General features: G+C 45.3%; 1 protein-coding gene across 3 annotated transcripts in view; it reads right to left on the bottom strand.

The window, feature by feature from the left end:
- Positions 1–25,821, bottom strand: part of DIP2B (disco interacting protein 2 homolog B) — a 75,802-nt gene that overhangs the window by 39,320 nt on the left and 10,661 nt on the right. For all 3 annotated transcript variants that reach the window (XM_033083372.1, XM_033083373.1, XM_033083374.1), the window contains exons 2-3: positions 5,791–5,862; positions 859–1,011 (exon numbers count right to left, since the gene is read on the bottom strand). In XM_033083372.1, coding sequence (XP_032939263.1) covers positions 859–1,011; positions 5,791–5,862 — 225 coding nt within the window. The remainder of the gene's footprint in view (positions 1–858; positions 1,012–5,790; positions 5,863–25,821) is intronic.

Below are 25,821 nucleotides of genomic sequence, written 5' to 3'. Positions count from 1 at the left end.
TCTGGCAAATTTTTATAGAAATCTCAACCCTGGCAGATTGTTCTCCTCAACCAAAGATTATCCTAAAATCTGCCTGTGCACCATTTAAATATGTGTGCAGCCTCAGGTCTGTGAAGTGGCAGTTTTAGGAAAAAAAATCTGTTCCCAAATGGATGCAGATTACATGTAAATCCTGGGGCTGGAAATGCAGGTTGGGATGGGAGGTTTCCACCCCTCTGCAACCCCCAGAGCTCTTTGAAGGAACACACATCACTGGTGAGGAGAAATCAACATCATAAAAAGCAGCTATGACCAGCCAGAACATTCATTTCTACATCTACATTCATTTCTCACATTAATGTATTTTAATTCTGCTTTTGCAAAACCCAAACCAGGCTTTTAACTCTCCAAGAAATGGTGGGATATGACAGTGTGACTGGAGAAGGGAAATTTAATGAGCTTAATATGAGAAGAAAATTTAATTCTTGCTATTGTGAAGTGAAAAATAAAACCAGGGAACAAAAACCAGGGGACAACACTTTGTCCTGAAGCAAAGCAGGAACTCAGCAGGTGCCTCCTGCTGCTCCAAGCTCCCAGATCACAGCAATCCCTGGAACTGATATCACCTCTCACCTCATTGTTATCACCTACAGATGTTTGAAGAATTTTTTTTTTTCCATTCTGTGAAAAATTCGCATCCAGCCAGAAAATCAGGGTGGCATTATTTGGTTTTTTTCTACTTTTAAGCGGTTTTGATCCCCTCTTCCAGATGCCAATAACACAAAACCAGCACAGAGATGCACCCCACATTCTGATGTTTCATTCCAAGATAATTTTGATTTCTGGAGAGGAATCAGGGGACTCCTGTCCCCCCCTTACCAGATCGATAACGCTCATCCCTGGCTCCCCCTGAGCGAGCTCGGTGGAATTTGGAGGAGGAGGAGGAGGAGGAGGAAGATGATGCTGAGGCTGGAGTTGCAGCTGGAACTGGCACCTGAGGTCTGGATTCCTTCTGTAATGCTGGATCAACCCCTGGAGAAGAAAAGATTAAAATATAAAATATAAAAATATTATATAATGAATATAAAAATATAAAAATATAAAAATTATAAAAATTATAAAATATAAAATTATAAAATTATAAAAATATAAAAATATAAAAATATAAAAAATATAAAAATATAAAAATATAAAATATAAAAATATAAAATAATAAAGATAAAAATATAAAAATATAAGACTATAAAAATATAAAAATAATAAAAATATAAAAATATAAAGATATAAAGATATAAAAATAAAAATATAAAATAAAAGGAAATAAAAGGGATTTTTTTGATCACACTCCTCCCTTCTCCCATGGCTGTGGATGTCACTCAGTGACCAGTGCTTGTTATTGACTGGAAAACCAATAATAAACCAGCAACAAGAGCTGTTCCCATTAATCACAAAGCCAAGGATAACTCCAGTTTTTCTGCCTTTCAGCATGTCCAGTGTGTGGCTTCATCATCCAGGAATAATTTGTTTTTCCCATTAAAACAGGAAGCAAAATAATAATTTGTAATTTTACATAATTCAGCAAAAGCAACTCTGAATTGTTGCTAATAGAAGTTCAATTCTAAAATGAACAGAGGGAAGTTTTGAAAATTAAAACCCAGAGGTCACCCAGGTGTAATTTCTCCAGATTGTCACCTGGAGTTATGCAAAAATCCAAGAGCAACTGTGGCATCATGCTTCAGAATTCTCACAAACTATCAGAGAAATGGAGAGAAAACCACAAATCCTGGCCTTCCATTCCTGTTCCACCACTTTGGAGGTGTGGGGTTGTAGGGAAACAACTTCAGGTGACTCAGGAACTGCAAATTCCCCTGAACCAGCTGCAGGAATCTCCATGGGATCACAGAATTCTTGAAAAAAAAAAATCTGGAAAAGCTCAATATCTCTGTTGTAGAAAGATTTTTTTTTTTTTTTAATTCCTCATCTTCCTGTCCCTTCTAAAATCCCAAAGAGCAAAATATCATTATTGAAAGTTAGAGCAAACCAACAATCCATTTAATTGTGGATTGTTAATGATTCTTTAAACTACCATGCCAAAAACTGAGAACTTTTACTTGTATTTACAGAAGATTTGCCAGCCAGAAATCCTCAAACCACATTTGGGATACAAATAATTATTCCCCCTTCCCACTGGTGTTTTTTGGATATAGTAACACAAATCAGAGTTCTGTATTTATCAAAACACACTCACCCCCTGTGCAAATGTGAGAGTGGCACAAAAAGCTGAATGGAAAAGGAAAAAAGAGATTTGTGTGGTTCAGGTTTCAAAATCTCAGCTCACCCCCATCCAAAACCAACAATTTGTGTCCCTTCTGTCACTGCAGAACAGATTCCACTGATAATCAGTTTAACATCTTTGCAGAATTTATTTGCCTTCATCAGACCCTGCAGAGTTTTATTTGGATCCAAAGACAACCCAGCTTCACAGAAAAGCTTCATGTATTTACCAATCCAGACACCCACTAGATGTCAGCAGCAGATTTAACACTATTTGAAATGAATTATTAAATTGATATTCAGCTCTCTTTCCTAAGCCTTGTGAAAGCATCACAGGGCAAACATGACATTCCAGTTAGGAAGGGATCAGAGGTGCCTGTAAGTGATGTGACACACACAGAACAAGTTCTTTGTTTCAAGATTTTGCTCTGACATAATAACATGTTCCAGTGGCCTCCCAAAGCATTTCAGACAGAGAGAAGGGAAGAGTGTAAATCACTGATGGTTACACAACAAAGCAGCACAGGAGAGCCAAGGCTGGCAGGTGACAGGTGATTTATTCACTGCTCCCTTCACAATAATCCTGCTACAGCTGCACTTTCTGCTGGCAGGAACATGACAAATATGACAGAGAGATGAAAAATGAATTCTTTCAGATTGGCTTTGAAGGATGCCATGGATTTGTTGAGTGTCTTTAGTTTCTAATGAGAATTGACTGCTTTGTGATTCCTGTTTTGGTGAAGGGCCAATGATTTAGAGATTCAGAGACTGAACCATTAGGAGATCAACAAGGATAAATGTTTGCATGAACAACAAGGAGAGCAAGTGCCACATGCAAACCTGTCACTCCACTTTGTGCAAACAGAATGAAACAGCAGTGCTGGGGCTGCACTGGCTATTCCTTGAAGATTTTTTAATTTTTTTTTAAAGCTACAAACCCATAAAAACATGGAAATAACCACCCTGAACCTCCAGGGTTTGCAGGACACTCCCAGCCCCAGCTCCATGTGCTGTCCTTGCTGCTGACCCTCATCATGGAGAACTTTCTGGAATTAGGGATTTCAGATTTTGGGATCTGCAGATTGCAGAGACCTTTCAGGAGTCTGCAGGACACTCCCAGCCCCAGCTCCATGTGCTGTTCTTGCTGCTGAATCTCACCATGGAGAACTCCCTGGAATTATGGATTTCAGATTTTGGGATCTGCAGACTGCAGAGACTTTTCAGGAGTCTGCAGGATACTCCCAGCCCCAGCTCCATGTGCTGTCCTTGCTGCTGAATCTCATCATGGAGAACTTTCTGGAATCAGGGATTTCAGATTTTGGGATCTGCAGAGACTTTTCAGGAGTCTGCAGGACACCCCCAGCCCCAGTTCCATGTGCTGTCCTTGCTGCTGACTCTCACCATGGAGAACTTTCTGGAATTATGGACTTCAGATTTTGGGATCTGCAGAGACTTTTCAGAAGTCTGCAGTTCTCCCAGAACCCAGGGACTCCAGCCCCAGCTCCATGTGCTGTCCTTGCTGCTGAATCTCATCATGGAGAACTTTCTGGAATCAGGGATTTCAGATTTTGGGATCTGCAGAGACCTTTCAGGAGTCTGCAGCTCTCCCAGAACCCAGGAACACCTAGCCCAGTTCCATGTGCTGTCCTTGCTGCTGAATCTCATAATGAACTCCCTGGAATTATGGATTTCAGATTTTGGGATCTGCAGAGACTTTTCAGCAGTCTGCAGGACACTCCCAGCCCCAGCTCCATGTGCTGTCCTTGCTGCTGACACTCACCATGCAGAACTTTCTGGAATCAGGGATTTCAGATTTTGGGATCTACAGAGACCTTTCAGGAGTCTGCAGCTAGACAGAACTTACTGGATATTGCACCAGGATTAAAAAAAATGCATCTTTAGGTAATTAACAGTGCTGCCTTAACTCCTGAATAACGAGGCAAGCTCCCAGAGGCCATGAGAATGGAGCACAGATGGAGCAGCAAGAATCTCCTAAATGATCCTGCTGGCATGCCCTGACATGTCACCTTCCCTCCCTCTTCACATCCCTGAAATGGAGACATTCCACCAGCCAGCACCAGGCCAGAGCTCAGAGAAATGGCACAAAATGCCAGCACTAAGTATTTTGTTGTTGTTGTTGTTGTTGTGGACTAAATCAATTTTCTTCTCATTACCAAGGTGACCTGATTCTGAATCCCTCATGCATGACTTCCAGGGGGTTTTTCCAGCAGGAGATTCCCAGACTCTGGGGCAGCTGGGTGTGAGATGGATGAAAAGCTGGGCTGGAAGGGTAATCAAACCTCTGGGTTAATTAGTGACCTCCATCATCCCAGGCCTGGCCTTCAGCTCCACTGGCAGCTCTCAAAGCCCCACAATTAACACAGCAGAGCCCAGTCTTGCCAAACACTTTTTTCCCCCTCCTAATTAAACATTTTTTTTTCAAATATTTGCACAGTGCCAGGGTTGGGGCCAGGATTGTATCATCTCCAGAAGATGTGGAACAAAAACAGGGCTGCCAAGAGCTCTGAAGCACCCAGGGATTCCCCATTTCCTCCTCAGGCTGGAGATCTCCACTGGCACAAATGTTAGCCTGAGGAGTGCAAAACCTGCTCAACAAATTCCTTCTTATCAAGAGGGATTAGTCATGTGTGTATTAGTTTTTTGGTCTCTTAAACAGAAATAGATTTGATAAACAGGCAGCAACCAAGTGGTTGAGATGCTGCTTCAGGGAGACCTCAGCACTGGGAGAGCTGTTTGGAATAAAATCTCAATTTTAAAGGCTAAATTACACTTTTTGCTTGCCTTGCTCCCTTCAGCAGGTGGCTCAGACAGAACACACTGTGTAAAACAATCTCAAACAAGGGAATGAGCCCCACCTGGAGATGAAAAAACCAAACCCAAGCTGAGAAGCAGCTGGAGAGCAGGAGCTGGGCACTGCTTTGAGCTGGAAGTTGCCACATGATAATTTTATGTTCCCCCATGAAGGGAGCTGCTCTCATTTCCCCCCAGTCATGTGGTGTTGATGGGCAATAAATGCACTTTGAGCTTTTACTCTTTATCAATTTTTTTTGGCACTAGACCAGGCTCATTAAATTCCAGTTCAGGACTCCCTGTCACATCCAGTCACTGCCTGAAATCAGCAGCAGACACATCAGTTTTTAAAGGCTGAACATCTCAGCATATCAGTAACAATTATTCTGGGTAAGCCCCAAAATAATGATTAAACACACATTCAGCCACATCCTTCAGTTTACAATTATATATAATTATCCCACATACAGCTGAGCTGCTCTGGATTTCTGAACCAAAGGAAACAATTGTACCCAGAGGAGGTGACTCCAGCTACTCTGGCAAAATAAATCAACAAATTATAAAAAATCCTTATGTTTCTCCAACAAGGAATTCAGGTGGCTGAGGGAAACAGCACAGACCAACACTGCAGCTCAGGAATTTTTGAGAATATTTCCAGAATGGTTCTTGAGGATGATTGATCCAGAGCTCCACAAAATCCTGATTCCAGGCAAAACCAGGACCTACCTTGGGTTTGTGGAACATATGGAGCCAGCAGCTTTGCTCTCTTCTTCTCATACCCCTTCTGTGTGATGTCCCCTAAAAACAAGCAAAGAAAACTCATTTAATCCCATTAAAATTTTGCATTTTGAGCTCTGCTTCTTTTTTTTTCAGTGCCATGAAGGTTTCACCTGTAGAAAACCTGAAAGTCAATAAATCCAAGCACATTAGGATTTCAAAGCTCCATATTACAGAACTTCTGCAGTTTCCCTTGGGATCAGAGACCTACACCATCCACTATTTAAATGCAATAACTTGGATCACAGCAGCTATCTCAATGGAATATCAAAGCAGTGAAAAACTAAAAAGGGAAACTGGGAGGGCATGAAAATATTCTGTAACCACAAAACAATTTAGGTGAGCAAAGTGGGATAACTCCCAACCAAAAGCTTGAAGGGGAAGTGCAAATTCAGAGCCTCATCTTCAACTAATCCAACAGCAAAGTGAGTCCACTTCAGCAATTTCTGCTTCAATTTCTCCAAAAACTGAGGCAAGGATGGGCAGACAACTTCTGTGTGCCAGGGCCTCACCACCCTCACAGGGAGGAAATTCTTCCATATATTCAACCTAAATTCCCCATTTTCAGTTTGAGCACATTCCCCCTGTCCTGTCACTGCAGATCCTGATGGATTTTCCTTCTCCAGTTTCTCTGGAGCCCTTTCAGACACTGGAAGGGGTTGTGAAGTCTCCTCACAATCTTTCCTTCTCCATCTGAACATTCCCAGCTCTCCCAGCCTGTCTCCAGTTCCTTTTATCAACTTTGTGGCCTCCTCTGGACTTGCTTCAACAGCTCCACATCCTTTTTATGGTGGGGATACATCTGGACAGAGAACTCCAGGTGGGCTGTGACAAAAGCAGAGCAGAGGGGGAGAATCCCCTCTGGAGTGATGATTATTATTAGAGTGATTACTCTAGAGACCAGAGTAAGTATTTGTAAACTTTTCCCTCTTTAAAAAAAAACCCAACTAATCTGTCTGATCCTGGAGATGCACCATCTGGCTGCTGTCTTTTGTTTTAATTTCTCACATTACATCAGAACCACAAGAAAGACTGGAACCTTGGAGGGATTAAAACAAACAGCCCTGCAGCATTTTGAGGCTGTTCATAGCCTGCCTGGCACTTCCAACCTCCCATCTCCTGGAGATGGGGAAAGATCAAACCCACAGCACTAAGAAAAACAGAATTATTTGGTATCAAGCTCAAATCAAGCCACAGTTCCACGATGACAAGAAGTGAGTGATCACAAACAGGATGTTTGCTTTGCTGTCTCAGCCCCAGAGCAGCTCTGGCTGCAGGGGTTGCTCAGAACAGGAATCTCCTGCCACACCACAAAAGGGGATTACAGGCTTCAGCCTCTAAGCTCCCAACACCACCAGTGCCTCTGCTAAAACATTCCAGCTGAGTGCCCAGTTTGGTTCCAAAGGTGATTTGTGAAATGCCTGGGAAGGGAAAGGACTCCACTCAAACACCAGAGGCACTTGAAACACCGAGACCAAGAGCTGGAGTGGGACTTAAAGGCTTCAGATTGACAGAGGTGTAGATAAGATATTGGGAAGAAACTCCTCCCTGTGAGGGTGCTGAGGCCCTGGGACAGGTTGCCCAGAGATCCCCTGGATCCCTGGAAGTGTTCAAGGCCAGGCTGGACAGGGCTTGGAGCAAACTGGGATAGTGGAAGGGGTGGAACAGAATGAGGTTTAAGGTTTATTCCAACCCAAACCATTCCACAATTCCATCCCTGTCTGACTCTTGCTGCTCAGGGCAGGGTGTGCATCTGCACACAGAATTTTATCTCACTCCTCTAAACACCAGGTTTGAGTCAGGGCCCAACAAGTCCAAACAAATCCAGCAGCTGAGAAGGAGAATGTCCAGGACGCACAGAAACGCCAAGCAAAGCAGGAATTTCAGTGCCTGAGTGCAATGCAGAGCTCAGGTGATGCTCACCCCATAGGGACAGGAATGTGCAGGGACAGGGACACATCCAGCTGAGCTCCCAAGTGCCCAAGGACCACGTGCTGAGTGACCACAGGAGCTTCAAAACCCGCCAGCTTTGCAGAGTGGAGTGTCCTGAGCTGGAAGGGATCCACAAGAATCACCCAGTTCCTGCACACACACCCCAAAATCCCACCCTGGAGTGGTGTCCAAATTCTCCTGGAGCTCTGGACCCACAGGGATCCACAAACACCCCAAAATCCCACCCTGGAGTGGTGTCCAAACTCTCCTGGAACTCTGCACCCACAGGGATCACCCAGTCCCTGCACAGACACCCCAAAATCCCACCCTGGAGCAGTGTCCAAATTCTCCTGGAGCTCTGGACCCACAAGGATCCACAGATACCCCAAAATCCCATCCTGGGTATCCCTGGAGTGGTGTCTAAATTCTCCTGGAGCTCTGGACCCACAAGGATCACCAAATCCCTGCACAAACTCCCCAAAATCCCACCCTGGGCATCCTTGGGAGCATTGTCCAAACTCTCCTGGAGCTCTGGCAGCCTTGGGGCAGTGCCCAGCACCTTTCCCTGCTCCCCACCTGCCCCTCCCCTGGCTCAGCTCCAGCCCTTCCCTCGTGTCCTGTCCCTGTCCCAGGGAGCAGAGATGGGAGCTGCCCCTCGGGATGAAGCTGCAGCCCCCAAGGAGTCTCCCCTCAGTCTCTTCTGCAGCTGAGCACACCCAGAGCCCTCAGCCACTCCTCCACACCTTCCCCATCCCTGCTTTGGAGCCTCTCCTACACCTTGAGTTGTTTTTTGATATCCTGGGAGTGGAGGTGAGGCTGTGAGCCTGGAGCAGACGGTGACAATCCCCTCCCTCCCCTGCCTGGTGACACTGGCCCTGGTGACCCCCAGGACAAGGACAAGGTGACCCTTTGGGCCACCAGAAAACTCATTTGGAGCCAGGGGATGGACACTGAAGGAAAAACAGAAAGGGGAGGGATTTATCCTTCTAAGCCAAGCCCAGGTTTGTTCAGAGCTTGTTACTCCGTGATTAATTTCTCCACAAGATTTAATTGTCCTCCTGACATTGGTGGTTACACACTGCATCTAATGAAACATTTCCACAGAAAATTGTTGGAATTACTAAGGAATACAACATACACAAATAATGTAAATATATTATGAACAAATACCAGAACTTTAAGTAGCAGTAACACCCCATTCTGTTTCACATACTGGGAAACAGAGAATTCTTTCTAATTATTTGTTTCACACTAATATCCCACCAATAAAACAAACCAATCCACACTGGAATGGAAGCAGAATGGTTCCTGGGCTCACATTTGGAAATCTGAAACCAAGGTGAGATTTACTGAGAAACAAGAAGGGAACTCAGGCCACAACACTTTCAACCTCAGCTGCCATGTGGTGCAGAGTGTTGATATTATTGTTGTAAAAAAGGATTCTTTGAGCATAAACCAATAAAAAAAATAAAAGCCTAATGCTGTTTGGCAAAAGCAGGAAGTTCCAAGGAGAGAAATTCAAGTAATAAATATAATAAAGTTGATAGATTCCTGGGAATCCCTGGCAGTGCTCTGTCTTCCTGCTGAATTTCCAACTCCAGCTGAATTTTTATTTTGTTGTTACATAAAAAAATAGATCAACCATTATTCTGACAAACAGATTGACAGTCTCAATCCTGCACAGGATTAGAAAATGTAAAGCCTCAATTTTGAGACCAGCCCTACTGAAGTGGAACTGGACAGCAGAGACTGAAAGGTTTGGGGAAGGAGATAAATCTGAATTTTTACTGGAGCACCATGCAGGTGTGAACCAAACCACAATCACCTGAAATAAAGCTCCAGCAAGACACAGGGATTGTCCTCTCAGGAAAAACCTCGTGTGCAGGCAGGGGTGGCAGGTGTGGAGTCACCTCATGGATGATCTGACTACTGCAACCACAACTGTCACAACCAAATTGCCACATCAGCCTTGGGAACAAGTGTGCCTTTGACACAGCTGGAATGAATTTATTGAGTAAAATCTCTTTTCTGGTCATGCAGAGTCCAAATTTGGTAGCAATCCACTGACACACACACAAAAGAATGACTAAAGGAGAAGTTTTCTTTCACCCTCTTCCTTTTTTTGCTGATTTACAGGAAATGGAAATGGCAAGATCTGGACATAAACGTGGACTTCCTCATGGAATATCATAAATTACAGCCACAGGAAGAGCACCAGGACAACAGGGCTGCAAACTCTGGAACCATTCACTCCTCTGACATAAACCTTGTCAATCATTAATCCCCTTCCACAAATAAAACATTCAGAGAGCTAAATTCATCCAGAGAGCTTAAAACCCACTCTAAGAACTACAACCTCTCTCCAGGCAGATGCAAGGCACAAAGAAACACCAGCAAACACGAGAGCTGATAATTTGGCTATTAAATGGTGTTTGTTCATCCCCAAGGAAGAAATGAAAACACAAACAGCTTTGAGACTCTCCTGGCTCCCTCCCAGCTACCACCCATTTCTGTTCTGTTCACTCTGTATTTATCCACATCCGCAGTGAACTGAGGCTGAGCCTCCCCAGGCTGAGGCCCTGCCCAGGAAATGGGGTTCAGCTCAAAGGGAAGCAGCTTTAGGGATTTTAGAAAAGATGAGAGTGAGCTGAGCTGCTGCTGTGCTGGAGGAAGAGGCTCCTCTTCCTTCCTGCCACCTCTGCTGCAGCATCTTCATCTCCTACAGGTGATGCCCCGGAACAGCCAAGGTGTAAACACAGCTACAATCATCACCTGATCCTCCTGATTGCTTGGGAGAAAATACAGAATCCTCATGGCACGAACCCAATTGGAAAGTTCTGATCATTGGGAGCACCAAGAGAAAGGAGGGACTCGCAGTGACAGAGCCCAGCAAGGCCAGGGATGGTGAGGGAAGGCCAGGGATGGACAGAGAAGTTGAGGGAAGGCCAGGGATGCTGAGGGAAGGCCAGAGAAGCTCAGGGAAGCTCAGAGAGGGCCAGGGATGGCCAGGGAAGCTCAGGGAAGGCCAGGAAAAGCCAGGGATGCTGAGGGAAGGCCAGGGATGCTGAGGGAAGGCCAGGGATGCTGAGGGAAGTCTAGGGGAGGCCAGGGAAGCTCAGGGAAAGCTAGGGAATCTCAGGAAACACCAGAGAAGCTGAGGGAAGCTGAGGGCAGTCCAGGAAAGGCCCAGGAAAGGCCAGAGAAGCCCCAGGGAAGCTCAGGGAAGGCCCAGGGAAGGCCAGGGAAGCTCAGAGAAGCCCAAGGGAGGCCAGGGAAAGTCAGGGAATGCCAGGGATGGCCAGGGAAGGCCCGAGAAGCTGAGGGAAGCTGAGGGCAGTCCAGGGAAGGCCCAGGAAAGGCCCAGGAAAGGCCCAGGAAAGGCCCAGGAAAGGCCCAGGAAAGGCCCAGGAAAGGCCCAGGAAAGGCCCAGGAAAGGCCCAGGAAAGGCCCAGGAAAGGCCCAGGAAAGGCCCAGGAAAGACCCAGCGAAGCTCAGGGAAGCCCAGGATAGGCCAGGGAAGCTCAGGGAAGGACACATGAGCAGTCTGGATGTCACACCTGTACTCAAATGCTGCCCTAGAGAACGCCCAGGGATGGCCAAGGAAGCTCAGGGAAGGCCAGGGAAGGTCAGGAAAACTGAGGGAAGGCCAGAGAAGCTGAGGGAAGGCCAGGGGAGGCCCAGGGATGGCCCAGGGATGGCCAGCAAAGCTCAGGGAAGGCCAGAGAAGCTCAGGGAAGCTGAGGGAAGGCCAGGGAAGCTCAGGGAAGGACACCTGAGCAGCCTGGATGTCACACTCGTATGCAAATGCTGCCCCAGAGAAGGCCCAGGGATGGCCAAGGAAGCTCAGGGGTGGCCAGGAAAGCTCAGGGAAGCTGAGGGCAGTCAGGCCCAGAGGAGGCCAGGGAAGATCAGAGAAGCCCAGGGAAGACCCAGAGAAGGCCCAGGGAAGCTCAGGGAAGCACACCTGAGCAGCCTGGATGTCACACCTGTACTCAAATGCTGCCCCAGAGAAGGCCCAGGGATGGCCAAGGAAGCTCAGGGAAGATCAGAGAAGCTCAGGGATGGCCAGGGAAGCTCAGGGAAGCCCAGGGAAGCACACCTGAGCAGCCTGGATGTCACACCTGTACTCAAATGCTGCCCCAGAGAAGGCCCAGGGATGGCCAAGGAAGCTCAGGGAAGCTCAGGGAAGGCCAGCAAAGCTCAGGGAAGCACACCTGAGCAGCCTGGATGTCACACCTGTATTCAAATGCTGCCCCAGAGAAGGCCAGAGCCCGGCTCCCCAGCCGGTGACGCCAGGCTGCTTTTCAGCAATTAGCGCTGATGATCTGTTCTAACCAGTGGTGCTCAATCAGTGCAAGGTGGTAACACCCGCTAATCCTGCTAGCTCAGACAATGCTCCTCTTTCAACATCCCTGCTCCCCTTCCCCCATGCAACGAGAACACTGAATCATTTACTGTCTAACAAAACCATAATTACTACAGTGGAGAAATTAAGGAAAATGATCACGTAGGGCACAGCATCTCCCCAACAAAGCCTCCAAACACTGGGCTGCAGCAAGGAAAAGATTCCAATCGGGAAGCAGTTTGTGTGCATTTAAAAAAAAATGCTTGTGTGTTTTAAAATAAAAAAAAAATCTGTTGATGTTTCCAACAGTCTGTGCTACCAGGGAATCCTGGTGGTGCTTCTGGTACTCCCATTAAGCCCCAAAACACAGATTAAAAGCAAACACGACAAAAAGATTGTAACAAAAATAATTAAATTATTCTAATATCGCTGATGCATCTGGATTTCAGGTCTCACCCCATCAATGACCTGATGACTTGGCCTTTCTTGCTGCTCCCCTGCTGATGTCTCCAGGTACAGGACAGGCAACATCTCCCCATGGTTTTATCATCTCAAACCTGCTCTGAAAGAGCAGAACACAAAGTCTGGGTCTGGAGTACCAACATCGAGACAATGAAGGCCAGAAGTGCTGCTGAAAGTCCAAAATGTTCTTTAGCTGCAGCTCCAGATAAAGCCTTTCAAGTGTGACTGGAGTGGCATTTGAGAAACACAAAGTGAGGATTAAGTGCACTTGTGGGCAAAAAAATGGGCACAACATCGGGCCAGCACTTAGTAAGGAATGTTGTCATCACTCATTTATGTACTTAGAGCTGGTCCCCACCTTCCTTAAAGATGAAATTCCTCCCTTTCAGGATGGGGAGGGCCTGGCACAAGTTGTCCAGAGGCAGCTCCATCCCTGGAAATGTCCAAGGCCAGGTTGGACAAGGCTTGGAGCCACCTGGGATAGTGGAAGGTGTCCCTGCCCATAGCAGGGGGTGGCTCTGGATGGGTTTAAGTTCCCTTCCACCTCAAATCAGTCTCAGATTCTGTGATTTTCCTGGAGAATTGGAAACTTCTAGACATCCTACACTCTCCCCAACAGTTTTACCAAGGGTTAAAACTGAGACATCCTCTGTCTCAGGCTTCAGCAAGCCAAAACACAACATTTAAAACATTTAAACCTTTTTTTCTAAGGCTGTGTGCTCAAAGAGACTGTACCTGTGCAGTGGCCTTAAACTCCTCCTACCACGTAGCTACATCTGCAGCACAAAAACTACATTTGAAACAAGTTTAGACAATTGCTCTCTTCTGTTTGAGGCCAAATGATGATGCAGCTTCAAAGATTCCCTCCTCCTTCCTTTGGGTGAAGCTGTATATCAGGTTTCTTTCTTGGAGACAACAGCAAGGTCTGTGAACTCAAAGAAAAAGTGATTTCTTGAGAGAAACAACATTTTACTCACTGTACTTGTCACCAAAAAACCAGCCCAGGTTTGGGCTCTGTAGTTCCCCTTTAACAGCACCATTGTATTCCCAGCAGGAGCATGAATAGGGCACTGAAAAGCCAGGCAGGCTCACAAAGCTGTGTTTGTTGGGCACAAGCATTAAACTGCTCCAGCTTCGGTGTTAAAAGTTTCACAGACAGATCAGCTCCAGATTAATTTACACACACAGAACAAGCCGACTTGGCTGCAGCACTGTGGGGGCTCTGTTCTGCAGCTCCAAAACCCTTTTCTAAAAGGCTTAGGAGCGTTGCTTTACCAAATTCAAACTATTTTAATCTCAACATTTATTATTTCAAAAGAATTCCGTTCAAGATGAGGTTCCTGTGGCATGGCTGCCCTGGGTGATTCCAGGTCACAAGGTGCTCTTCACCCCAGGTCACTCATAAACCTTAAGGGGTTTTTTTTTTGTTGTTGTTTTAACTTTATGCAGTAAATCCAACTCCTGAAACTGTGCTGAAGAATCTCTTTATCTTGCAGCAGCGTTTCTGAGTTGCAGCAGATGCAGTGTCCTCGATTCACCCGTCTGGGCTGTGTATTTCCAGCTGTAATCTTCGAGGCCATATGTGATGCATCACCAAGTGGGTGAGCTAAGGACAGGGCTCAGTCCCTCCTGTACACCTGGGCTGGGGGACATCGGTGACAAGGAGGTGTCACCAGCTCAGGCTCAGCCACAAAGACACATCTGGTGATTGATCATGGGCATTTCTGCTGAAAGTAGCACAATCCAAGGTGAGCAAAATGAGTTCTCAGGGGTTTTGGGAGCCAGGGCTGGGAATATCAGAGCTTCTGGTGGGTGTGACTGAGCTCTGGCTGATTCTTCTCTCACAGCAGACATGAGAACGTGCTCACAGTCACTGTGTGTGGCTCAGGCAGCATCACTGCATCCTGCTATCTCTATTTAAATCTTATTTAAAGGACTTCATCACCAGCATTGGTCAAACAAACTCTTCTTCATCTCTAGGTAAGAGCTAAAGAGTCAGAAAGACTTTGCCTCTCAGAAAAACTTTGCCTCTCAGAAAAACTTTGCATCTCAGAAAGACTTTGCCTCTCAAAAGCTCAGCTGGGACAATGGGATGTAAAATGCACTTGTGCATCAGGAGGAATTTCTTCATGGAAAAAGCAGTTAAATATTGAAAGGGGAGGTTTGGAGCTCCCATCCCTGGAGGTATCCAAAACCTGACTGGATGTGGCACTGACAAGGGGAGGATCAGTCCCAGGTTGGATTCCATGACCTTGGAGAGCTTTTCCAGCCTCAAGGATTCTGAGATTGTGTGATCAGCCACACAAACCATGCTGCCAATGCACAGCTAACCTCTCCCTTTCCTAAAGGTAAAATGTTTTTAAAAAAGCTCCAAAGATTCTTGAAGATAAACTCTTAAAACCTTCAACTGCATCAGTTAATTGTGTAGGCCCTGATAACCCAAAACACAATCTCTGCTCAACTGCCTGCAGCCAGCACCTGCAAAATCCAAGCACCAAAGTAAATTTTATATCAGATATTCTATTGTGAGGATTCTATTGCACTCATATAAATTTTACATTACCCATAAAATCTGTGTGCAGCACATACACATAAACAGTTGAATCCTATATACAAATAAAAAATCTTGCATGTAACCCCATCCTAGGGATAAAAAGTAAAAATTCTTTAAGTTGCTACAACTTGTCATTGGGGGAAAATTTTCCCTCCTGAATGCAACAAACCCAAACAGGATTTTACAAAAATCTGTTCAGGAGAAATGTTTTCATCTATTTTTAATATGAGAACCATGTGAGTTGAGAGGCAGGAGCACTGCAGGGTTTTAGCAGCAGAACAATCTGCAGGAGGGGACACAGACAGTGTCACAAAAACCTGAGCTGAGTAAAGCAAGATAATTTCCACAGCATTAAATAACCCAGCTGAAGTGATTCTACCCTGAATAATTCTTTTTTGCTGACTAACCTGCTGCTCACAGACACCAGCAGAAAGTCCCAAGTATTGAATCCCCAGCACAATGCAGATTTCTCACTCTCCCACCAGACTGAAAAGCAAAGTTCCCCAGGAAATGACTAAACTGTGATTCAGCACTTGATTCAGGCAGGTAGAGCATTGTCACCCTGCAGGTACACAGGGAATAATTCAAGCTGGGAGTGTTGATAACACTCTCCCAGGAGTTGCCTGTCCAGCCCAACAACAGGAGATCTCACACAAACTCTGCCTGTTCACTCTGCACTTTTACTACAAGGGACAGACAAGTGTGGACAGATGATTTTCCAAATCAAATCTGGTTTTAGCTCAGGAATTAAAACAAAGACAAAACCAAAGAGATTAAAACAGGAGTTACTGTGGGTTTTAATCCTGTGGTGAGTGCTGTCAGCCTCCTTTTCTTGGCTCTCAGGTGTCAATATTTAATAATTCTCCTGAGTTCAGTTTTTAACATAAGCCAAATGCCACAGGGACTCCTTGTTAACTCTCCTCCCATCCTGACTCCACAGCAACACCTCTTCCAACCACCCCAAAAGGCAGTTTGCATACACATCCCACTTCAATCCAGCTGCAGTTACTTTTCTTAAGTAAATCCAAGATTCTTGAATAAGATGCAAGAAGAGAAGAAAGAAATGAAGAGCAATTATTGCCCTATCTGGTGATCAAACACAGCTGCTCTCACCGAGTGTTCAGCAGCTCTGACCTGCCCTTAAACACAGAACCTAACCCAGTTGGCACCTCACCCAGCACAGCAATTATGGATTTCCAGATGGGATAATGCTCTTCCAAGTCACAGCCATGAGGTCGATGATTGTGCATGATGAAACAAAGAAACAGAACTTGATGGAGGCATTGGTACTTACAAAATCCCTCCTCAAACAAAACCCAACTGAAAAATAGAACCAGCCAAGCACAGTGAACGATCAAGGAATGAATCTTTCAAAAATCAACAGGTGGGACACATATCCCACACCCCTCCTGCCCTGGTTTTCCTAAGGAGCCAGTACCAAGTGTGTGTTCATAAGGATTATGAATTATCATTACTCCCATTCCATAGAAAAAGCAGCAGAGAAAAGTAGTGGCTGCTTAAGAGAGTAAAATTAAAAGAAAAAAATATAAGAGAAATAAGCAAAAACTTAAGAAGAATAAGCAAAATTAAGAGAAAAAATAAGAGAAATAAGCAAAAATTTAAGAAGAATAAGCAAAATTAAGAGAAAAAAATAATCTCTTTTTTTTTTCAGTTAAGAGAAAAAAAAGTTTCTCCCAAAGCACTGAAATCTGGAACAGAGCCCCAAGTGCTCACTCGAGGACAGTCACTATTAAACAGGATTAGTCACCAGAGCAGGATCCCACTACTTAAAAGCAAAGCAATACAATTATTAAACTTTTACCAGCCTCCAATTAGTGTGTGACACCTGTAATTTCACTCCCACCCAATTCCTGGCAGAGGCAGCAGCAGCTCCTGGAGCAGCACTGAGGTTTCCTCCTCATTCCCTTCAAGGCTGACTAGTGGGAACCAAAACAGCTCAATCAATACCCTAAACCTGCTCTGCACAGCCCAACCCAAACACAGCTCTGTGTTCCAGGATTGGATAGCCCAGGAATGGAGATAGTCCAGGAATGGATAGCTCAGGATTGGATAGCCCAGGATTGGATTGGATAGCCCAGGCCAGGACTGGATAGCCCTGGATTGGATAGCCTAACCCAGGAATGGATAACCCAGCCCAGGATTGAATAGCCCAGCCCAGGAATGGGTAGCCCAGGACTGGACATAGTGCAGGATTGGATAGCCTAGGATTGGATAGCCCAGCCCAGGATTGGATAGCCCAGCCCAGGAACGGATGGATAACCCAGGATTGGATAGCCCAGGCCAGGAATGGAGAAAGCCCAGGACTGGATAGCCCAGGCCAGAACTGGATAGCCCAGCCCAGGAATGGATAGCCCAGCCCAGGACTGGATAGCCCAGGCCAGAACTGGATAGCCCAGCCCAGGAATGGATAGCCCAGCCCAGGATTGGATAGCCCAGCCCAGGAATTGGTAGCCCAGCCCAGGAATGGATAGCCCAGCCCAGGAATGGATAGCCCAGCCCAGGATTGGATAGCCCAGCCCAGGAATGGATGGATAACCCAGCCCAGGATTGAATAGCCCAGTCCAGGAATGGAGATAGCCCAGGATTGGATAGCCCAGGCCTGGATTGGATAGCCCAGCCCAGGATTGGATAGCCCAGGCCAGGAATGGATAGCCCAGCCCAGGATTGGATAGCCCAGCCCAGGATTGGATAGCCCAGCCCAGGATTGGATAGCCCAGCCCAGGAATTGGTAGCCCAGCCCAGGATGAACAGCCCAGCCCAGGAATTGGTAGCCCAGCCCAAGAATTGGATAGCCCAGCCCAGCCCAGCTTTGCTGCACTCACTCAACAGCACAACCCATTCAAATCAGCTCCAAGCCTGGGAAACCAGATTTAAACAGACAGAGCAGAAGAAAAACGTCCTGCCCAGCATGGCAGGAGCAGCAGATTCCAGGCTCTGCACTCAGTGCTGGCTGTGTGAAGCTTTCAGTTGTGTTTATATCAACATCCACAGCTCCTTAAAGAATGGCACAGCTCAGGAAACCCTCCTGGCACGGCACCAGCAGGCCTAAAAAACCCCATTATCCTGTCAGCTGCAAGGCTCTTCACAACAAGGATCACACGAGGAGCCACTTGTGCTCAGGGCTCTCTGGGCAGAGTCTGCTCCAGCAGGGCTTTGTTCCTGCTGAGGAGCAGGATGTGGCAAGATCCTTCTCATGTGAAAGCTTTTAAAGATCAAAATAACGAGCCAAGAGAACCCAACAAACCCAGCTGCACTTTACAAACTCACCCCAAAGTCACTGAGCTCGGTACTGCAGGGGAGAAAAGACTTTTCTCCCAGCACACCCACTCCTCCTAATTAATAAAGCATATTAATAGTTCTTTTAAAAGAATTACATACATGTTTTGGCCTTTTTAAATAGAAAAAAAACATTATTTTACCATAAAGGAACAGTGAATTTACTGCCCTTGCTATGCAGGATATTGTGATATCACCCTGATATTTCTGTTTTTACAATCACTAACATCCTCACCTATGGAATTTTCTATCAGTACATCACTGCCAAAATTTATTTTCACATAGATCCCTTCCACACTGACACCACTGCACCTTGAACCAAAATAAACAAACCTAAAGGTAAAAAAAGATCTTATTCACCAGCCAACACCAAATCCACAACTACTTCTGATAGAGGATTTTCACCCTGCTGCCTCTCTCAGGGTGTAAAATCTCCTCTTCCAATTTAAATAAACTGACTTCTCAAGTAGAGGGAAGGAAGTATGGAGAAATCAGCAGGATTATTTAAGAGCACACAGTCAGCAACTTGACAAAAATCTAAAAAAATACAAACAAAAGGGGTTCTCATGTGCTGAAAGGCAACCAGGAATGTCCTGCTCTGTTCACTTGACCAGAATGTCTTGAATTTGGGGAAAAAAAAGAACTTTATGCCTAATAACAAGCAAAAAATTCTATGGTGTATTGGTACCAGCAAGGTGCAATCTCTCCAAGATCAAACACTGTAAAAATGGGTCCAAAATGATGAAATATTTATATAAACTTCTAAGCACATAACAGCAGGATGAACAGATTTCAGCCCTGCCCAAGTAAAAGCTGGACACTGTCACCAAAACATTTCTTGGCACTGGAAAAGTAAAAACTTCTGGTTCTGTTTTCTGGTTAAGATTCTGGGGAAGTTCCTCACAGAACAAGATGAGCTTCCAAAAAGTAATAAATCAAAACAAATAAATCCTATTTCCACACAGTAAAAAAATCCAAATACTCTCTCCAGTTGTCCTCACATCCACCAGCACAGGAAGCAGCCTGACAAATCTGCTAAAAGCCTTAAAAAGCCCTAAATTAAATATTCATACTCAGAAAATGATGAAGGCAGCACAAAACCTCGAGCAAGAGATGAAAGATTTCCTGCAGTTGGTGATGCTGAGCTGGAATTCCATGAAGGAGAAGGACAGCTCTGCCTTTGGGAGTTCAGGCTTGAATTTGGGATTTTCCTGAGATGCTCCCTCACCTTTCTGTCACCTAAGACAGAACCAATCCCCATTTCCTCCAATTTCAGGATCCCTGGTTGGTTTTAATAACAACCTGAAAGCTCCTCAAAAATAATTGAATGATGACATCAATTACTTAATTCTAATGAGAGTGAGATCATATTTTAATTTTCCATTCTGCATTAAATTTCAAGCAAAGGTGACTGTGCAGTTTCTCTCAGCAATAGCCAATGTCCCTCCAAGGTGGAAGCAGAATTACTTTCAATAACAAACTAAACTTTATTACCTTATTTCTCATTAGCAGTTAATTCTACAGAACTAGCTTGGCTTTATTACTATGCAAAAAGACAGGTAAATCCTCCAACTCACTCACTGAAAACAGAAGCCCAGCTTTGAACTCTCTGCTTCTCAAAACAGGAAAAAAATAAAAATCCTGCCAGCTAAATTCTCTGTAGGCATGGACAGAGCAGAATTTAATACACAACTCTAAAAATGTCCAAGAAAAAATTCAAAACCTACCAAAAAAAAATAAAATAAAATAAAAAATAAAAAAGAGAGAGAAAAAACAAATGCATGACCTGGAAAAACAAGGTGAGAATTGCAGAGGGTGTGGAATTGGACTTGTTAAGAATTTGTGGGGCCCCTGAGGTGTTCAGTTCATGATGTTCATGATGAAGAAGGGAGGATGGACACAGGGGCACCAGGCAAAGCTTCAGCTCCACACTGTGACCCTGGCACAATTCCTGGACATCTGTGGCCTTAATTCCACCTCTGTTTAGGCTGGGCAGGGATTTTCCAGGTCCCTCCCTCTCTGTCACTGCAGGAGCCCCACCCCTTCCAAACCTGGAAATCCTTTGTCCATCTGAGCATCATCCCAACTGCAGCCTTGCTCCACTGACCTACAACCCACTGCAGCTCTCCTGTGCTCCTTCTTGTTCCAATTTATTTATTCCAATCATTCCTGTGCTCCTTCTTGCTCTTTTCTATTTATTCCAATCATTCCTGTTCTCCTCCTTGCTCCAATCTATTTATTCCACATCATTCCTGTGCTCCTCCTTGCTCCAATCTGTTTATTCCAATCATACATGTGCTTCTCCTTGCTCCAATCTATTTATTCCAATCATTCCTGTGCTTCTCCTTGCTCCAATCTATTTATTCCAATCATTCCTGTGCTCCTCCTTGCTCCAATCTGTTTATTCCAATCATTCCTGTGCTTCTTCTTGCTCCAATTTATTTATTCCAATCATTCCTGTGCTCCAATCTGTTTATTCCAATCATTCCTGTTCTCCTCCTTGCTCCAATCTATTTATTCCACATCATTCATGTGCTTCTTCTTGCTCCAATTTATCTACTCCACATCATTCCTGTGCTCCTTCTTGCTCCAATCTATTTATTCCAATCATACATGTGCTTCTCCTTGCTCCAATCTGTTTATTCCAATCATTCCTGTGCTTCTTCTTGCTCCAATTTATTTATTCCAATCATTCCTGTGCTCCAATCTGTTTATTCCACATCATTCCTGTGCTCCTTCTTGCTCCAATCTGTTTATTCCAATCATTCCTGTGCTCCTTCTTGCTCCAATTTATCCATTCCACATCATTCCTGTGCTCCTTCTTGCTCCCATCTATTTATTCCACATAATTCCTGTGCTCCTCCTTGCTCCAATTTATCTATTCCACATCATTCCTGTGCTCCTCCTTGCTCCAATCTGTTTATTCCACATCATTCTTGTGCTCCTCCTTGCTCCATTTTATCCATTCCACATCATTCCTGTGCTCCTTCTTGCTCCAATCTATTTATTCCAATCATTCTTGTGCTCCTCCTTGCTCCACACTGTATTTATTCCACATAATTCCTGTGCTCCTCCTTACTCCCATCTATTTATTCCACATAATTCCTGTGCTCCTCCTTGCTCCAATTTATCTATTCCACATCATTCCTGTGCTCCTTCTTGCTCCAATTTATCTATTCCACATCATTCCTGTGCTCCTTCTTGCTCCAATTTATTTATTCCACATCATTCCTGTGCTCCTTCTTGCTCCAATTTATTTATTCCAATCATTCCTGTTCTCCTTCTTGCTCCAATTTATCTATTCCACATCATTCCTGTGCTCCTCCTTGCTCCAATCATTCTTGTGCTTCTTCTTGCTCCCACCTATTTATTCCACATCATTCCCCACCCCTGGAAGTGTTCAAGGCCAGTCTGGACAGGGATCCATGGTATCAAGATGGAACCAGAGGAATTTGGAGGCCTCTTCCAACCCAAACCATTCCATGATTCCACAGATTATTCACTTCTCACTTGGTCTCTCAACCTCACTTTAACATCAGTTCCTCCACCACTGAAGAGATGAAAATTCAACATTCCCTTTTATTCCTGCCTAGAAATGACAACACAAAAAGGACTTGGACAGGAACCATCTGTTCCTGTGCCTAATGGAGCCACAATCACTGGATAACAACATTCCACAGAACATTCCAGTGTTTACAAAACCAGGGTGGCAGTGGGATGATATTAATGGGGAGCTGCTTGTGTCTTTTGGATAAAATCTGATCTTCACAGCAGGCTTTGCTTTCAGCTGCAAACACCACAGCCTTTTCCAGCAAAGCACTCCCAATTAGGGGGTGGAGGGGCAGCAAGGGCTAAGGATGTGTTGACAGTAATAATTTAAGATGAAATATTCTGCCAAGAAAGAAAAAACTAAAGGATTAACATCCAAACAGAAAATCTGCAATTAAGCAAAAAACCTCTGAAAGAGAAGGACTGTGGACACAGCTCTGGGTTGGATCTTTGCCCTCCAATTTGTTCTCCAAGAGTTCTCTGCTGACTTTGTGTTTCACAAAGTAAAATTCATGCCACGCCACGTAACAGTCCCTCAAGAGAAATGATGATGGTTGGGAAATAATACAACCACTTCTCTCTTGCACAACAGGATTGTTTGCTTTTTTAGCACTGGGATTCTACAAGCACAACACAGAACAGTATAAAAAAAAACAAAACAAAGAAATAAAATGAATTCCTTGGAGAATCCCAGCTGAGATCTTCCTACTGAACACAGAGCTGCAGGTTGTAGAAGTTCATTTGGACCCAGGAAAACTCTGCAGAGCTGGTTTTTTTAGCCCTAATTCTGCTGGAGAAAGAACAAAATTCCTGCTAGGACCACCAGGTCCATGAAAAATCTCAACCACACAGAAGCCACAACTGCAGGATGTGCTCACAGCTCGCAGGATTGAATATTTCATGTTAAAAGATCTAAAAGGAAGAACAAAACAAACAAAAAAAAAAAGCCTTGGCCCAGAAGTGCAGCCTGTCAAAATCAACTGCTCAGCTGACAGACAGTGCTGTACCCCTCAGTGCTGAGAAACCTGGCATGACAGCCAAAAATCACTCCAAAATCTTCTTTTCATGCAGAGGAAAAGGAATGGTAAAGATCCAAACATGAAAACCTGCCCGTTTTTAATTTGCTTGGTTGCACTCGTTTAAAATTGACATTTATTTTGATACTTGGAGCTTGTCTCTCCTTTTTATTTCTGCATGCAGCAAGCTGAGAATGAGGAATTTATCACATGGAGAAACCAGCACATCCAGAGTCTGATCAGGGGGGACATGTCCTGAATTGAGAGCAGAGGGAAATCACACAGATGTTCTGAGAGGGACCAGATCAATGCAGAACATCCTTCCCCATGGTCTGGTCACAACACATGGGGCTGAGGAGCTGCAGGAGGAAAATCCTGAGAATTCAACACAAGAGCTTTGAATTCAAACACTGACAGAGCTGCAGGAGGAAAATCCTGAGAATTCAACACAAGATCTTCAAATTTAAACACCACCAGCACCCTCCTGACAGAACTGCAGGAGGAAAATCCTGAGAATTCAACACAAGATCTTGGAATTCTAACACTGACAGAGCTGCAGGAGGAAAATCCTGAGAATTCAGTGCAAGAGCTTTGAATTCAAACACTGACAGAGCTGCAGGAGGAAAATCCTGAGAATTCAACACAAGATCTTCAAATTTAAACACCAACAGCACCTTCCTGACAGAGCTGCAGGAGGAAAATCCTGAGAATTCAACACAAGATCTTGGAATTCTAACACTGACAGAGCTGCAGGAGGAAAATCCTGAGAATTCAACACAAGAGCTTTGAATTCAAACACTGACAGAGCTGCAGGAGGAAAATCCTGAGAATTCAACACAAGAGCTTTGAATTCAAACACTGACAGAGCTGCAGGAGGAAAATCCTGAGAATTCAACACAAGAGCTTCGAATTCAAACACTGACAGAGCTGCAGGAGGAAAATCCTGAGAATTCAACACAAGATCTCTGAATTCAAACACTACCAGCACCCTCCTGACAGAGCTGCAGGAGGAAAATCCTGAGAATTCAGCACAAGATCTTGGAATTCAAACACTGACAGAGCTGCAGGAGGAAAATCCTGAGAATTCAACACAAGATCTCTGAATTCAAACACCACCAGCACCCCTCTGTCAGAGCTGCAAGAGGAAAATCCTGAGAATTCAACACAAGATCTTGGAATTCTAACACTGACAGAGCTGCAGGAGGAAAATCCTGAGAATTCAACCCAAGATCTTCAAATTTAAACACCAACAGCACCTTCCTGACAGAGCTGCAGGAGGAAAATCCTGAGAATTCAACACAAGATCTTTGAATTCAAACACTGACAGAGCTGCAGGAGGAAAATCCTGAGAATTCAACCCAAGATCTTGGAATTCAAACACTGACAGAGCTGCAGGAGGAAAATCCTGAGACTTCAACACAAGATTTCGGAATTCTAACACTGACAGAGCTGCAGGAGGAAAATCCTGAGACTTCAACACAAGATCTCTGAATTCAAACACTGACAGAGCTGCAGGAGGAAAATCCTGAGAATTCAACCCAAGATCTCTGAATTCAAACACCACCAGCACCTCAAGAGCTGATGGACACTGATGTGCAGAAGTGTGTGATCACCTCCTCACCACTGCCTTCAGCTCCCTCCCAGAGAGGCCAAGGAAGGCCCTGGGGATGCACCAGTGCCTAAATGGATTCAGGTTTCCTTTAGTCTCTAACAAAGCCTTGGAGCAGTTGGCACCTTGCCCAGCCTTGCTGCCTTCTTCCTCTTCAGAAGTGTTTCCATCCCCTGATAACGAGGGGAGGCTCTGAATTCTCACCCTGCACAATCAGAGGGAGAGGACAGCACAGGAAACCCAAGTCAGCTTTTCCCAGGAATGGATAACCCAGTCCAGGAATGGATAACCCAGGATTGGAAAACCCAGGAATGGATAACCCAGGCCAAGACTGAATAGCCCAGGATTGGATAGCCCAGCCCAGGATTGGATAGCCCAGTCCAGGATTGGATAGCCCAGGAATGGATAACCCAGGAATGGGTAGCCCAGGCCAGGAATGGATAACCCAGGATTAGATAGCCCAGCCCAGGAATGCAGACCCCAGGCCAGGAATGGATAATCCAGGATTGGATAGCCCAGGATTGGATAACCCAGGCCAAGATTGAATAGCCCAGGATTGGATAGCCCAGCCCAGGAATGGATAGCCCAGGACTGAAAAACCCAGGACTGGAAAACCCAGCCCAGGACTGGATAACCCAGTAATGGACAGCCCAGCCCAGGAATGGAGAGCCCAGGCCAGGATTGAACAGCCCAGGAACGGATAACCCAGTCCAGGATTGGATAACCCAGCCCAGGATTGGATAGCCCAGCCCAGGATTGGATAGCCCAGCCCAGGAATGGATAGCCCAGGCCAGGAATGGATAGCCCAGGCCAGGATTGGATAGCCCAGCCCAGGAATGGATAGCCCAGGCCAGGATTGGATAGCCCAGCCCAGGAATGGATAGCCTAGCCCAGGATTGGATAGCCCAGCTCAGGATTGGATAGCCCAGCTCAGGAATGGATAGCCCAGGCCAGGATTGGATAGCCCAGCCCAGGAATGGATAGCCCAGGCCAGGAATGGATAGCCCAGGCCAGGAATGGATAACCCAGGCCAGGAATGGATAGCCCAGCTCAGGATTGGATAGCCCAGGCCAGGATTGGATAGCCTAGCCCAGGACTGGACAGCCTAATGGATTCAGGTTTCCTTTAGTCTCTAACAAATGCTTGGAGCATTTGGCACCTTGCCCAGCCTTGCTGCCTTCTTCCTCTTCCATCCCCTGATAACGAGGGGAGGCTC

This window comes from Catharus ustulatus, chromosome 31, assembly GCF_009819885.2.
Source record: "Catharus ustulatus isolate bCatUst1 chromosome 31, bCatUst1.pri.v2, whole genome shotgun sequence".
Taxonomy (NCBI): Eukaryota; Metazoa; Chordata; class Aves; order Passeriformes; family Turdidae; genus Catharus; species Catharus ustulatus.
The sequence above is the reverse complement of the archived record's forward strand: the minus strand, read 5'-3'. Positions and strand labels throughout refer to the sequence as shown.